Source organism: Pinus tabuliformis, chromosome J (genome assembly GCF_031772625.1).
Source record: "Pinus tabuliformis cultivar Carrire ecotype Pingquan chromosome J, CPIR1, whole genome shotgun sequence".
Classification (NCBI taxonomy): Eukaryota; Viridiplantae; Streptophyta; class Pinopsida; order Pinales; family Pinaceae; genus Pinus; species Pinus tabuliformis.
In genome coordinates, this window is record NC_142295.1 from 251,889,086 (window position 1) to 251,903,324 (window position 14,239).

Below are 14,239 nucleotides of genomic sequence, written 5' to 3' on the forward strand. Positions count from 1 at the left end.
TATAATTATTATTTTATGATCTTTGTACAAGTTGGAGTCCCAATAACTTAATGACATGGTTTATGTCTACTACAATCTTCGATTGTGGGTGAGGCAAATTGAGAGGATACCTGATATTGTGGCCATCTCATTGGATGGAATTGACATCACTGATGCATGAAGAGTTGAGGCCGAGAGGCCTCTCATGGAGTCTGTCGATGATTGGTTAAATTAGGAGGTAGTGGAAGGCATAGAGGGGGAGGAGCAACAAAAAGAAGAGGTGACACCACCTACCCAAGCTACCCCTGCCACCAGTAGAGGACGTGGTATACCTCCTATAGTTCCTAGTTCTTCAGCTTCTAGAGCACAGTAGAGTCCACTACCAACTCCACTGATATCTACATCTAGAGGGAAAGAAAAAGCTATTGCATATTCTCGCAAGAGGGGCAAAGGAAATCAGTAGTATTAGTTATTTGATTCATTTCATTGTATATGACATTATGACTCATGATATGAGATACATTATTATATTATTTGTTAATATTTTGAGGCTAAGTTGGGACTCAAGAGTCAGGACTTACTATTCAGGACATGATTCACTATTATGTGTGATGTAGCACTAGAAATGGTATTACACACATTATATATTAGTTCTTTTATCATATTTATGTGTCAATGTATTTATTTTATGTTGTAGATGCTTTAGATATTAAAATAATTGAAAAAAATTGAATGTTTTTATATTTTACGATTTTTTTCGATCTTTTCCCCTTGCCGATTTAATCCCGATCGTGATTTTCGCAACATTGGTTACATCTGCATAACATTTTCCAAGTTCCTTGGCTAACTTGTTGGTTGACTCATTGTTTATTTCTCCATGCATTATCATATTTATCCTTACTTAAATGGTTAACATTTTTCCAACTTCCTAGCCCAACTACTTGTTGGTTTAACTCAATGTTTGTTTAACAGGTTTCACCACAACAGCTTTCTCCAACCATGGTAAGCGTAATATTCTCCTCTCATGCAAGTTCTAAAGCCCACTCGTGATTGGAAAATACACTCCAATTAAGAAGTACACAAAGAAAACAAAAATATGAAAAATTTTCCAAAAATAAATTAGGTTAGTTTTCCCTTCAATACATCATCGTAAATGTTGAAGTTTTACATGTCCAAACAATGTCCATTTACTAATAAAAAAAAGTACCTTCCATTGTCTGCACTTCTCTATAATGAACCTAAAATAAAGGAAAAACGGTCCAAAAATCATCATGGCTGATTTTTCACCCTGCATACAGCCAAGATGCTTTGTCAAGGATGCAGAGATTTTCTACAAATACAAATACCGATACTCTTTTCTAATGAGAAGAGCTACATCAATCATTGCATGTATTGCTCTGTCATTGTTTGTGCTCGTTGCAGCTTTCATCAGTGATAAAATTCTTTGCAAGAATAAAAGAAAAAACAAATAAAAACATATGCCAAAGCATCTTCAAGACCTGGCAACACATTAGGAAGGAAATATGTGAAAAGTATTTATGCCTTCCTTTGTAATCATGTGAAAAGTATTTATGCCTTCCTTTGTAATCACTGTAGGACCTTCAGACCATTTTCCTCATTATCAGCCATTACACCAGCCCCCATATACCCGCAGTTCTTTGGCCTTCTTTGCTTTAATCTCACCTTGATATCTACACCGTGGTCAATGATTGACTGGAGGACTACCATAAGTTTCCCTTCGAGTTTGTCTCCTTTCCTTGGTGTATAAACAGCTGTATAAATATCATCTGCAAGTGCACGCTGAGCAAGGATGCGACCCACTGCTGCACATGCAGTTAAATCCTTTTTAGATATCAGATTACTTTTCATGTCCTTAGAAATTGACTGTGCCACTGCCACAACATTACAGGTAACTCTGTGAACAATGCAGGCACAGACGGAACTTTTTGAAATGAAAATGTCTAGGCAAAAAGGATGCATGTATGCATCTGTCATTTCTTTGAAGGACATCAATTTCTTCTTTCTTTCTAGGGCCTCTTCCTCACGCAACCAGAAGTCCGCTGGAACAGACTTGGACTCCTTGTCCACATTGTCATAATTCTCATTGCCTGGTTCCTGCTTGCATGCCATATGTTTGTTTTTATTCCTTCTCAAGTGAAAATTTGATTCTGCAAACTTCTCATTATCTTGGACAGATTTGGTTTTCATTTGGTGCCTGGTGCTTTGACCTTTTGGTTTCCTTCCACGAGAGTCGAAATTGCATTCCTCAGGCTCTCGGGAATCAATATCCAACTTGTACAACAAGTCTCCACGAAAACGCATATCCTGGGGAGATTTTAAAAAAGAGTCAGGCCCTATTTGAAAGGAACATTTGATGAAGAGGTCTTTGACAAATAAGTATAGCAAGTTAATTCTGAATAATATTATAATTGACTTCCCATATCGGTGTGCAGTTCCCTCCTGAATTCTGCAGTTGAATAGATAGCCAGCTCTGAAGGATGTTGTTCAAACATTGGGCATATGTACATTCAGATGCCTGAACATATTTGGCTGGTTTATTTAAGATTAAATTAGTATAATAATTATCAGGCTATGCATGACAGGCAACAAAAAGGCTTTTTTGTATAGAACTTCTAGGCCTGACTGGTCAATATTTCTTCTACACTACAGGACTCGTTTTTTACTATGGATAATCATCTGAGATATAAATATATAAAGCATTTCGACACACAATAAACATGACGTAGTTGAATGACAAACAAGAACAGAGTGGAGAAATAGAAATCGAATATAAGAATCAGATCTTACATAAAGAGTACCAAAAATTGACGAGGAAGCAAAAACAAAGGAAACAATTACATAGTTGATATTTTATCAAGATTAACTGGAAGGAATCATCCGCAAAAATAGCCCTCTCAAGTATTCATTGTTGTGCCTTTGACAGACTACCAACAGTATAGCAATTACAGATTTAAAATAGTATAAAACATAAATCATATAATTTGGTGACAATTGTAATTGTTAATGGACAAAATTTGTAGTGATTAGTTCAAATTGATTTAAACTCTGAACTTCAGCTTTTAGGACAGAAACATCCGATTGGCTTCATAATATTCACATCATTTTTGCTGCAAGCAACTGATCCTAGCTGATATTCTCACAGGGAAGAAACTTGGAAGGTAAGAAAAAAAAAAAACATGTTGGAAACTTCTTACCTTTCAAGAAGCTTATAACAATTTGACAATATAAATAGAAATCAATACAGATGCTTCGCATAATCATGAATGATGCTGAATAATGTATGAATATTCTTGTGCATTAACAGTGATGCAATATATATAATTGACAGTAAGATGCTTATACAACAACAACTAGATCATGCAAGAAACAACGTGCTATTTAGTGCTAATAGCATTTATTGCTCTCAAAATATTTAATACCAAGTTGCAGGAAATGCCTATCCTGGCCATGTCCCAGTACCCAAAACACTGGGAACGCTGAAACGGATACAAAACACCTTGGAAATGCTGCCAATCATACCATATGATGTTTCCAACTCTGGAAACACCATATGGTACAGCAAGTGGTGTTTCCAGGCATTTCAGCCATTTCCAATGATGTTTCAGATGCATTATCTCTTGAAGCATTATAATATCAAGTTTATGGATCTCCCTTGACTGACCTGAGGCAAGCTTTTTTGAGAGCTTGCCTATATCCCTTATATTGAAGGATAGAATCAACAAAAGCAAATAAATTCCGATGCTAGCCCTAATCTAAGTGTCCCTTCAATGGTTTGTTGCTTCCCCTCCTTGACCTCTCTAAGGGCTTTATTCTAAGCCAAGTAAATGTGTGATTTCCCGCCCCTTCCCAGAAGGGAACCTCCCTTGCCCACATCCTTATCTATCCCCCCTTCAACACCAATTTTTTCCATAAACTTTGAACCCTTCCTAGATTGAGAAGGGTATCTACAAGGTTCAAAACAGTGCTACCCTCACCAGCTTACATGGTAGCAGAATATCCCAACACTCCTTTAGACTCTTACCAAAGCTTAGGGTCTGGGATTTTTCAAGAATGAGGTCTAAGACTCTTTACCTAACCACCCTAAAACAGATATAGAATAACCTTCCCCCACCTTGTTGAACAAGTCATTCCTAATAGGGCTTTCCTTACGCAAACCAAGCCCTGGCCACTTATCAGAAACGATGATAACTAGGTCTCTTTCTAAATCATTAATTTTGGGGGGGAGGGGGGTGTAATTAACTTATCCTATTGATTAGTAGCCTACATGGAAGAATTCTCCATGTTCGAGGACTCACCAATCTTCACATTAGGCTTCTCAATTGACATAGCTTCCAACAAAGAATCAATTTCCTTTTCCAAGACCACTTTAGCATAGTCCACTCTTGCAATCCTTCACCCATGGCCTAAACAACATTATACCCTCCTAATTCTAGATTACTTGTCGATTTATCCTCTTAGCTTCTCAACCAACATAGCTTCCAACAAAGAATCAATTTCCTTTTCCAAGACCACTTTAGTATAGTCCACTCCTATAATCTTTCACCCGTGGCCTAAACAACATTATACCCTCTTGATCCCAGGTTACTTGTCCATTTGTCCTCTTAGCATCCCCATTTAGAGATTAAGTGATGATGCTTCCTTTGACACCTCCAACACCTCCCCTACAAATCCTTCTTCGACCATTCTTTCCCATGAAACTTCAAAGAGTAGGCATTGACTAAACAACATAGTCCACTCTTGCAATCCTTCACCCATGGCCTAAACAACAATATACCCTCCTAATCCTAGGTTACTTGTCCATTTATCCTCTTAGCTTCTCAATTGACATAGCTTCCAACAAAGAATCAATTTCCTTTTCCAAGACCACTTTAGCATAGTCCACTCCTACAATCCCTCACCCATGGCCTAAACAACATTATACCCTCCTGATCCTACGTTACTTGTCCATTTATCCTCTTAGCATCCCCATGTAGAGATGAAGTGATGATGCTTCCTTTGACACCTCCAACAACTCCCCTACAAATCCCTTTTCCACCATTCTTTCCCATGAAACTTCAAAGAGTAGGCATTAACTAAATGTCCATATACATGACATCTAGAACACCGAAAAAAAAAGTCGACATAGGTCCAACAGTTGAAGATAATCTTAACTCCCAACCATCATTTCTATATCCTCACGCAATCCATCTTTTACCTCCAACTCCACTAAATGCCTTGTACATAAATTCAATGTTTTGTAGTGTTCATCCACCTCCAAGAAGGACCCAACACTATCCCAATGGCCTTCAAAACACCCTCCAACCATAGCTCCAACACTAGACCCGGCAATATAACCCAAACAAAGACCTTGGTGATCCCTACTCTAGGGTCAAAATGGGGAGTCGATTTTTTCAAAGTTAATAAAGCCAAGCCCCAAAACCACATTGCTTCTAAAACTTAATAGCATCCTCCTAGAAATGGAAATCCAACCATCCTCTTACCAGGGTATGAAAACCTGGAACATAACCTAAAATCTCACTCCAAGTCCTTTCTCTTCATAATGCAAGATTCTTCTCTATTGTAAACCTCCCATAGAATTTCCCTATAAAGTTTTACCTGTCATCCCAACCACCTGAACCATAGTGATATCCTAGCCCAATACTAACTCTACCTTTGAGCTTAGCAATTTGATATACTTTCTTCCCCTCTTTCCTTGTGCTAATTGTGGCCCACCCAACCTCCACAAATGGCGGGAAATCCTCCTTACATAACATCTCCTTTGCATTACCTCTAGTTCTTGTGCGCTAACTACATAACCTCTAACAAGTCTACAAAGTTTTGATGCAAGAGCTCTATGGAACTAGAGACCTTCCTTCTAATACATGCCTTGAAAACAACCTTCAAGTACCTAAGCAAGGAAAGGCTTGTTGACTTGTTAGTACTGAAAGGACACACCATCTTATCAACCTTATTCCAAGCTGCACCTTTAAGACAAGTCCTGACCTAGTGACAAATTTGTCATGTCCACCTCATACCACCCATCTACCAATGCCTTCCAAAGTAGGAGATGTGTGCCCTAAGTTAAAATTACAAACCCTGTTGACCACCACATTGATCCTCTCCATATGCTCTCCACCTTCCTTACTACTTATCTGACCTTCATTTGTGAAAATCGGGATCCCTTCTAATGGATTACTGGAGTAATCTACCTGCTCTTCCACTGAATCTAAACTCTACAAAATCCAAAACCTCCATTTTCACTCTTCATCCATCTTTCTCACCCTTAGTAAGCTCTAAATGTTTATATTTACATTGATGTGCATGAATATATTTTTTTCTTATATTGGAAATTTTATATATTGTTAAGTCAACTCCCAATTAAAGGTGGAGTCTCAAGTCAACTCCAAGTCTAAGGTCAAGTTTCAGTTCATGTAGAAGGCCTCACCAAGTCTGATTCTGATAACTTTGTCCTCAACATCAAGATTGAATGATACTCTCTAACTAAAAATCCATGATGTTGGGATTTGGGAACATGAAGAAAATGCTTGGCAACCAATAAGCCATGATAAGGAACAGTCTTTTGGCATAATATAACCAAGTAATTGACTTTTTATTTGCGGAGTTCTTTCTAACGCTTAGCATGGTAGCAATAAAGCTAATTATGAAGAGTCAAGACTCATGGAAGCATGGCAAAAATGCTGACAATGTTTCAGTTGCTGCTTGTTGTTCAATGAATCTTGTCAGTAATTAAAACAAAATTGAAAAGTGTGACCCATCTCTTTGCAATGTACAAAGAAATGAACTATGAAGCACAAATATTTTAAAGTTGAACCAATTGACACTAACCTCTTGAAAATGAGCCCTCCCTATCCAGTCTTGTAACTTATGCTTCAATTTTTTATCTACAAACATAGATACGAACCAAAGAATGTATATAATGAAAACAGACGATCACAAAAATTTCAATATGGCTAAAGAGGAAACACCCAAAATTTGCAACATAATAACCGTATGGCTTCATTTCACATGGTAGGTGAATAAAAACAAGATCACTTCTAGAGTTCTAACAAGACAACGCAGAGGTTTACCATAATCGAAGGAATACAAATTCAGCAAGGCAAGAGCTAAATACAAACAAACGAATAATGCCAGTAATTGACACTACATTTAAGACTACTTGTTTAGTATAGAAAAGTAGTAACTCAAGTTGAGCCTTCCAAGAACTTAGCCAAAATTCGTGGGAGAATAGGAAAAAGCCTCAAGTGCAAGTTAAAAAAAACAAGGAATGCTTATTGTAACTAATGATTGCAATGGCAAAAAATGCCTAGCCAAAACTAAAATGCCAACAATACATTAGTCCCGAAGATTCTTCCAAGTTCTCAAATAACTGCTTTAACAAATGATGAGCAGACAGTTTTTGCAGAGATCTTATTAAACATGAGCTATCATACAAAAATTAAAATATTGAAAAACATCTATCAGTGCATAAAGCAGGGATCAAAACTGTTGAATAGGGATCTTGTCCATGAAATTAGCAAAATATAGAGAAGGAAATAGGTCAAACACATATATTTCATTCCAAAAACCTTGAAGGAACATTAAGGTATAAATTACAGTTGATGGTTTGTATAGAAACCTACTTACTCTCCAAATATGTTCTCCAAAATTGTTCGTCAAATACTCCTGTAGAGAGTTACGAAATGAAAATTGAAAAAATAGGGGAGTCAGATTTCCCCAAGCACCCATTGATTATGGGAAGGCCATCTGGGCCAGTGTCCTTTTCCCCTCCAAAAAGGGAAAAGCCTATTTTTGCTTTTTAATTGTTTTTACTTAATTCAGAAATTGTTTCCTTTTGCAGGAAAGAATCTTGAAATTCATAATTTGTTTCTTGCTGCAAAAATGGTTGTCACATTGCCGGGAACAAATCAGGTGACAAGAAATGGTTTCCAACAACAAAAATTGTGGGATCTTGGTGATTCCACGTTCCTGATCTACATCAAAAACTGGATCGCTACCCTAGGGGCACAAATCCAGTAAATATGTTTAGAATAAAATCACAAATTTCTTTAACGTCATTCAAAAAAGAATCTCCTGGACTCTAGGGGATGTAAAAAGTTTCCTCATGTGGGAGGATAGAATTCTTGCCAATCCAACCTTGCAGAAAACATAAAAATTCATGATTTGCAAAGGTGGTTGAAGATCCAGCAGGTAATCTGCATATTAGATACTTCAGTATGGGAAAATGATTCACTCATGTGGTTAAGCTAGACAACAGGCAGGGAACTAAATGTGCCTCCTAACTTGATACAAAAATACCAGCTGTTTCTGTCAGCAATCAAGGGATTAGTGCCAATTAGTGCATGTACAAGGTGTTATTCGGTGTAGTGACAATAGGCTCTCCTCTACAGTAAGCGAAATGAAACCTTCTTTGGGACAAATTCTGGAAATGCATTTCAGTAAAGTGTTCTTTGCCAAAGGTGAATGCCTTATTTTGGCTCCTGGCCCACCAGAATCACTTCGGAACTGAGAATCTAGAGAAAAAAAGAGATCCATGGACCCTCAAAATGCATTCTTTGTAAAGCAGAGGAGGAAACATCTCAATTGCAAAGTAACAAAGTATGTAAGGGCAAATGTTCTCACAGAGGCCAACAAACCTAAGTCATTCATGGTCATGGACCGATACTCTTTATTCAGGACTTGGCATTCCTTGTACCTGGTTTCATCAAAGAAAAGCCCATTATTTCCATAATCTGGATTTTGTTGCCTAGTTTCATATTTGGGAGTTCTGGTTGGCCAGGAACAACCTAATCTTCAAGGGAAAGGAATCCAACCCTCCAAAACTGACATTAAAGCCATAACTTTCATAAGAGAAACCCTAAAATGTAATTTCAAGGGCTATGACAAGTTCAAGGCATGGAACATAATGAAATTCATTAGCTTAAAAGCCTATAGTTATGGAGCTAGCTCCACTGGAAGTTCTGCATACACCAAAATTTCTAGCCAGATAGAACCCCTTGCAGGAAATATGCAAAGTTGGATCAAAGACTAGAAAAAATACATTCTATTTTTTGATAAAGCATCAAAAGGAAAACCAGAGTCCAGACCATGTTGGAGTAGGACAACTTATTAGATTTTAGATCGTCTTGCCCATACAATCTGTAAATTCTCTTGGCAGATAGGACAAACCACAAATGATTTAGCAAATACAACAACAATCTTCTAGTGCCTTCTTTTCCTTAGAAGCATAAACTTGGACCAAGTTCGCTGCAACAGGGATCCACTAACAATTGCCTACACTCTTTGAGGCCAGTCCAAAATCCCTAGCACTCAAATCATTCAGCTCTGTGAGAGGGTACACAGATGCTGCTTGAATCCATTGAAAGATTTATCGTTCTACAGGTCAGACGAAAAATCAACAAAGAAGCGGATCACATGGCCAATGGTGTAAACCTGAAAGAGGGAGTGTTAAGGAGATATAAGTGCCGGTGGAGACAGTTGAATTCTCCCTCCCATGACAAAATGCAACAAGAGTATGGAAGGAAAGGGTGGTGTTGAATGTGGATGACCCCCTGAAAGCTCCTTCACCTTCCACATTAATGCAGGAGTACAAGCATGGGAGGGTTGGACAGATTGAATGTCATCAGGGTTCCTTGGTGCAGAAGGCAAAGGATACCATTCTCTCATTTGATCCTTAAGATTTTGGAGAGGCATGTGGAGGCTGCAAGCCAGGACATGGGATTCAATTCAGGGTTCTGGCTATCTTATCCGCTGAGGAAAACAAACTCACCACCTTAGTGGGGCTTCAGACAAAGAGCCACATCCTCAAAGCAAGAACCCATCAGAGGAGGTACTAATCAATCATAAAATCAGGTCGATTCCCTTTATGATCAACAACATCTCTATTATCTTCTTTAGTGGATTTGGAATGGCAGGCAACGATTTGGCAGGTAAGTTGCCATTATGACAAGTAATCATTCTTTACAACTTGATCCTCCTCACTGCAGGTATCCTCAGCTTGCGCAGGTCATGTTCACCTGTCATACATGCTAAAAAAATGTTTGGACAACACAGTGCAAAGTCTAATGGTCCCCTTTTTGAATTGAACTATTGGAGAAAGGATAAAACATCCCTACAATATTGGCATCTTGTCATTGGAGGTGAACATTTTGCAATAAAGAATTGCTGGGATATTAACACTCCAACATTATGAGTCCAAGTTTAATAAGGTTATTTAGATATGTAATAAAGGTCTCATTAAAATTCAGCAACCATTATAAATTGACAAGGTATCATTAGCATCTAGTGGTTAGGCCAAATAGTTAACACAACTACCTAATGAAATAGGCCAAATAGGTGTCCTATGTCAATATATGAAATGACTCCATTGAGCAGTATTACCCCAGCGGCCCTGTGTGGCTGAGAAACTCAGCCACAGGACCAAAAAAAATTTTAAACCAAACAAAAAATATTTTTTTTGTTCCAGATTTTGTCACCATGCCACCAAAGGGCTCTAGACAGTGTCGTGATCCGGCATGGGCACATGGTCAACGAATCATTGCCGGTAATGACCACCATATCAAGTGCAATTATTGCAATGTCACAATGCATGCAGGCATAAACAGGCTGAAATACCACCTAGCCAGAATTCCTAGGAATGGTGTGGGATGTTGGCAAGTCACTACTGAAATGGCAGTTGCTTTGGAATCCATAAAAAAAGAAAGTTCTAAGAGGGCAAAAAGTAAGGATGAGATTGTTGGGATAAGTAGATCTTCATCTCAGAATGAAACAAAGTTTCAAAGTCCAAGTATTGGTAACTCCTATTCAAGTGTTGTGGCAAACAGGAGTATAACTTCTTCTTTCTTCAGTCCTCGTACAACTCCAGGATCTCAACCAACCTTGGAGAGTTTTAATGAAAAGAAGAGGAAGGAGGCAGATATGGCAGTGAGGAGGTTTTGGTACCATAACAGTTTTTCATTCAACTATGCAAAGTCTTATTTTTATCAGCCCATGGTGGATGCCATTGCAAGTGTTGGCCCTAGATACAAAGCCCCATCTTATAATGCACTTAGGGGGAAAGAGCTAGATGAGGAGCTTGAGTGTGTCAAGGAACAATTGGAAAGCATTAAAAGCTCATGGAAATTTACAGGTTGTACAATTATGTCTGATGGGTGGACAGATCAGAGGGGTAGAACAATAATAAATTTTGTTGTAGCTTGCCCTAAAGGAACCATGTTCCTAAAATCCATTGATGCATCTGCAAATGTAAAAGATGCACATTTGATTTTTTCATTGTTGGCTGATGTGGTGGAGGAAGTTGGGGTTGCAAATGTTGTCCAAGTAATCACGGACAATGCAACAAATTATGTGGCAGCTGGAAGGTTGCTTTGTGCCAAATATCCCACCATTTTTTGGACTCCATGCGCTGCCCATTGCATAGACTTGATGCTAGAGGACATTGGGAAGTTGGAGTGGGTACAAGATGTTGTGCAAGAATGCAAACAAATTACCAAGTATATTTATAATCATGCTTAAGTGTTGAACCTTATGAGGGAATTCACACAGGATGAGCTTAGTCACCCGACTGTCACACAGTTTGCTACAAACTTTCTTTCCCTCCAAATCCTTTTGTATGAGTACCAAGCTTTGAGAAGAATGTTTTGTAGCCAGCAATGGGTATTTTGGAAAGATAGCACAAAACTAGAAGCATTGTCTGTGAAAGCATTTGTCTTTGGTGATAGTTTGTGGGACAAAGTCACTGAGATTGTCAGCTTCACTAAGCCCCTTGTGAAAGTCTTGAGATTGACAGATGGAGAGAAACCTGCAATGGGATATATTTATGAGGGCATGGATAGGGCCAAAGAGGCCATCAAGACTTTATATACAAGAAATGAATCTAAATATCTCCCTGTATGGCAGATTATTGATTCCAGGTGGGACAGGCGACTACATTCACCATTGCATGCAGCAGGAGCATATCTCAATCCAAGCTTATTCTATAATGAGGGATCTAGCATTCAAAGAGATCCCGAGGTGATGAGAGGTGTCATGATATGCATTGAGAAGATGTTCCTGAATCAAGATATTCAGGACAAAATCAACATACAACGAGATATGTACAAGGAAGCATTTGGCATGTTTGGATTCAGCTCAAGCCAATGTTTCAAGGACAAGAAAATGCCTTGTAAGTGCAAATTGTTAGAACTTAGCTTGTAATTTTGCTAGCTCTCTTTTATATGTTTGACATTGCAAACTGATAATCTTTGTTGTTATTTTTTTACAGCTCATTGGTGGATAGATTGTGGTGAGCCACCACAATTACAAGAATTCGCCATCAGAGTTCTGAGTCACCATGGAGTGTTGGCAGACCGCAGTAAACTATGGAGTCTGTTGTGCTCTAAAGCTGAAGAAGTAAAAGAAATACAGGAGGTAGACCACGTCCTCTACTTGTGACAGGGGTAGCTTGGGTAAGTCAACCTCCTCCTCAAATATATATATATATTATCATATATATATATATAATATAGATATATATTTTCCCACAATTGGATTTCCCAAAAAATCGGGCAAAAAATTTTTGATCCAATTACTATCGCGCGATTTTATCGTTTAGTTGAAATAATCGCGATTAAACGATATAATCGCGATTATTTCCCGATTAGTGCAACATTGGTTTGAGCACATCCACAGCAAAAAGAGAAACATGTTGGAGCATGAGGTTGGAGAAGTTGGTTTTCATCTACTACAACCTTTGAATGCTCACAAAACAAGTGCAACCAAAGGATACAGATCCAATTTTATTGGATACTATTGATTTAGAGTTTGATTGGGTTGTGGAGGAGGAGGCCCCTGATTTGAGTTGGCTTGATGAAGAGACTGAGGATTTCTCTAGTTTGCCATCTCAAATGGAGATTCCAAATACACTTGCCTCACAGTTGCTTCAGCGTTCTGATGTTACCACTAGCCCCACGAGGGCTTATTGTAGGCGTGGTCATCCATGAGTGATGAGACTCAAGATTGTTATGAGACAATCATTTATCATTTATGACATATGTATTTGAATTTTGAACTTGCTGACATTTTTTTATTTTAATTATGGAATCATGAGTCATTTTCTTATTCAGTATCTAAATGTTTTACTTACAAAAATCGAATATGTTATGTTGTACTTTTATAGATATGAGATGATGTTATGAATTATTGCATATATTGTGGTTTTTGTAACTTATAACAATTGGAATTGTCATTAGTTTCTTTTTTGTGCTTAAAATGTACCATATTTTAAGTTTTTTTTGTATTTTGACGAGTCTTATATGAGACTTATAAGGGTCGTTGTCCCCAGTCTTATACGAATCAACAAGTCAATTCCGTGACGAGTCTTATACGAGTACAATTATGCAACATTGCTCAAAACGGCTCCAGAAGTTCAGGAGCCAAAAAATTGCCAAAAATAGTAAACTGTGCTATAATTAAGAGGAAAGTGAAAAAAACAGAACAACAAAGAAAACGAAAAAAAATAAAAAATAAAAAACAATGGTGGGGGTCCAAGTGGAATAGGCGGGTGGCCACCAATATCCACCTGGATCAGTCCTCCCCATTAGGAAGTAATGGTCCCCATTGCATTGGGTGCCTCCATGAGATGGGGAAACTTTTGCTGAACTTGGTCCCTGGTGAGCTACTTGCCTTGGTGCAAGAGTTGGCCAGCTTTGAAAACCTGATACAGTTGGAACTTCTGTGGCAAGTGTTCTTGATTTGTGTCTGACCATGATCCGATCAGTTGTGGCATGTTCCATGCAAGTCTGGGTTTAACTCTGTTGGTGTGAGTTATTCTGCAATGTTTGATGTGTCCAATAATGGGGAAAGTATGGTCGAAGGCGGTTCACATTGAACACAGGGTGCAGGCCAAGGAATGGGGAAACACTGAGCTCAAAATCATTGTCTCCACAGCCTTGGTAATGGTGTAAGGCCCCTATCAGAGTGGTATAAGGACTTCTGATGGGCTCTGGTAAGGCGTTCTTTCTACAAATGCAACCAAACTTTTCACCCACCTGAAACTTGTGTGGCACCCGATGTTGATCATGTTATTGTTTATACTTGGCATTGGACTTCTCCAAGATGTCGTGAACCTGCTGGTGGATGTGTTGGATGCATTCAATAATTTGGTTGCTTTATCAACCTCGGACAGTACATGTGTGGATTATGTTGTTGTAGTCGCATGAGGCATGGCAACTCAATCAGAATGGTTGAAATCCTAGACCCACTT

At 38.4% G+C, this 14,239-nt stretch overlaps 1 protein-coding gene across 1 annotated transcript in view; it reads right to left on the reverse strand.

Annotated features, from left to right (window-relative positions):
- Positions 1–1,063: 1,063 nt before the first annotated feature.
- LOC149226719 (Ribosomal L18p/L5e family protein) overlaps positions 1,064–14,239 on the reverse strand; it is a 65,781-nt gene continuing 52,605 nt past the window's right edge. The window contains exons 2-3 of the mRNA XM_089377574.1: positions 1,555–2,304; positions 1,064–1,521 (exon numbers count right to left, since the gene is read on the reverse strand). Of these exons, the coding sequence (XP_089233700.1) occupies positions 1,567–2,304 (738 nt within the window). The 3' untranslated portion in view covers positions 1,064–1,521; positions 1,555–1,566. The remainder of the gene's footprint in view (positions 1,522–1,554; positions 2,305–14,239) is intronic.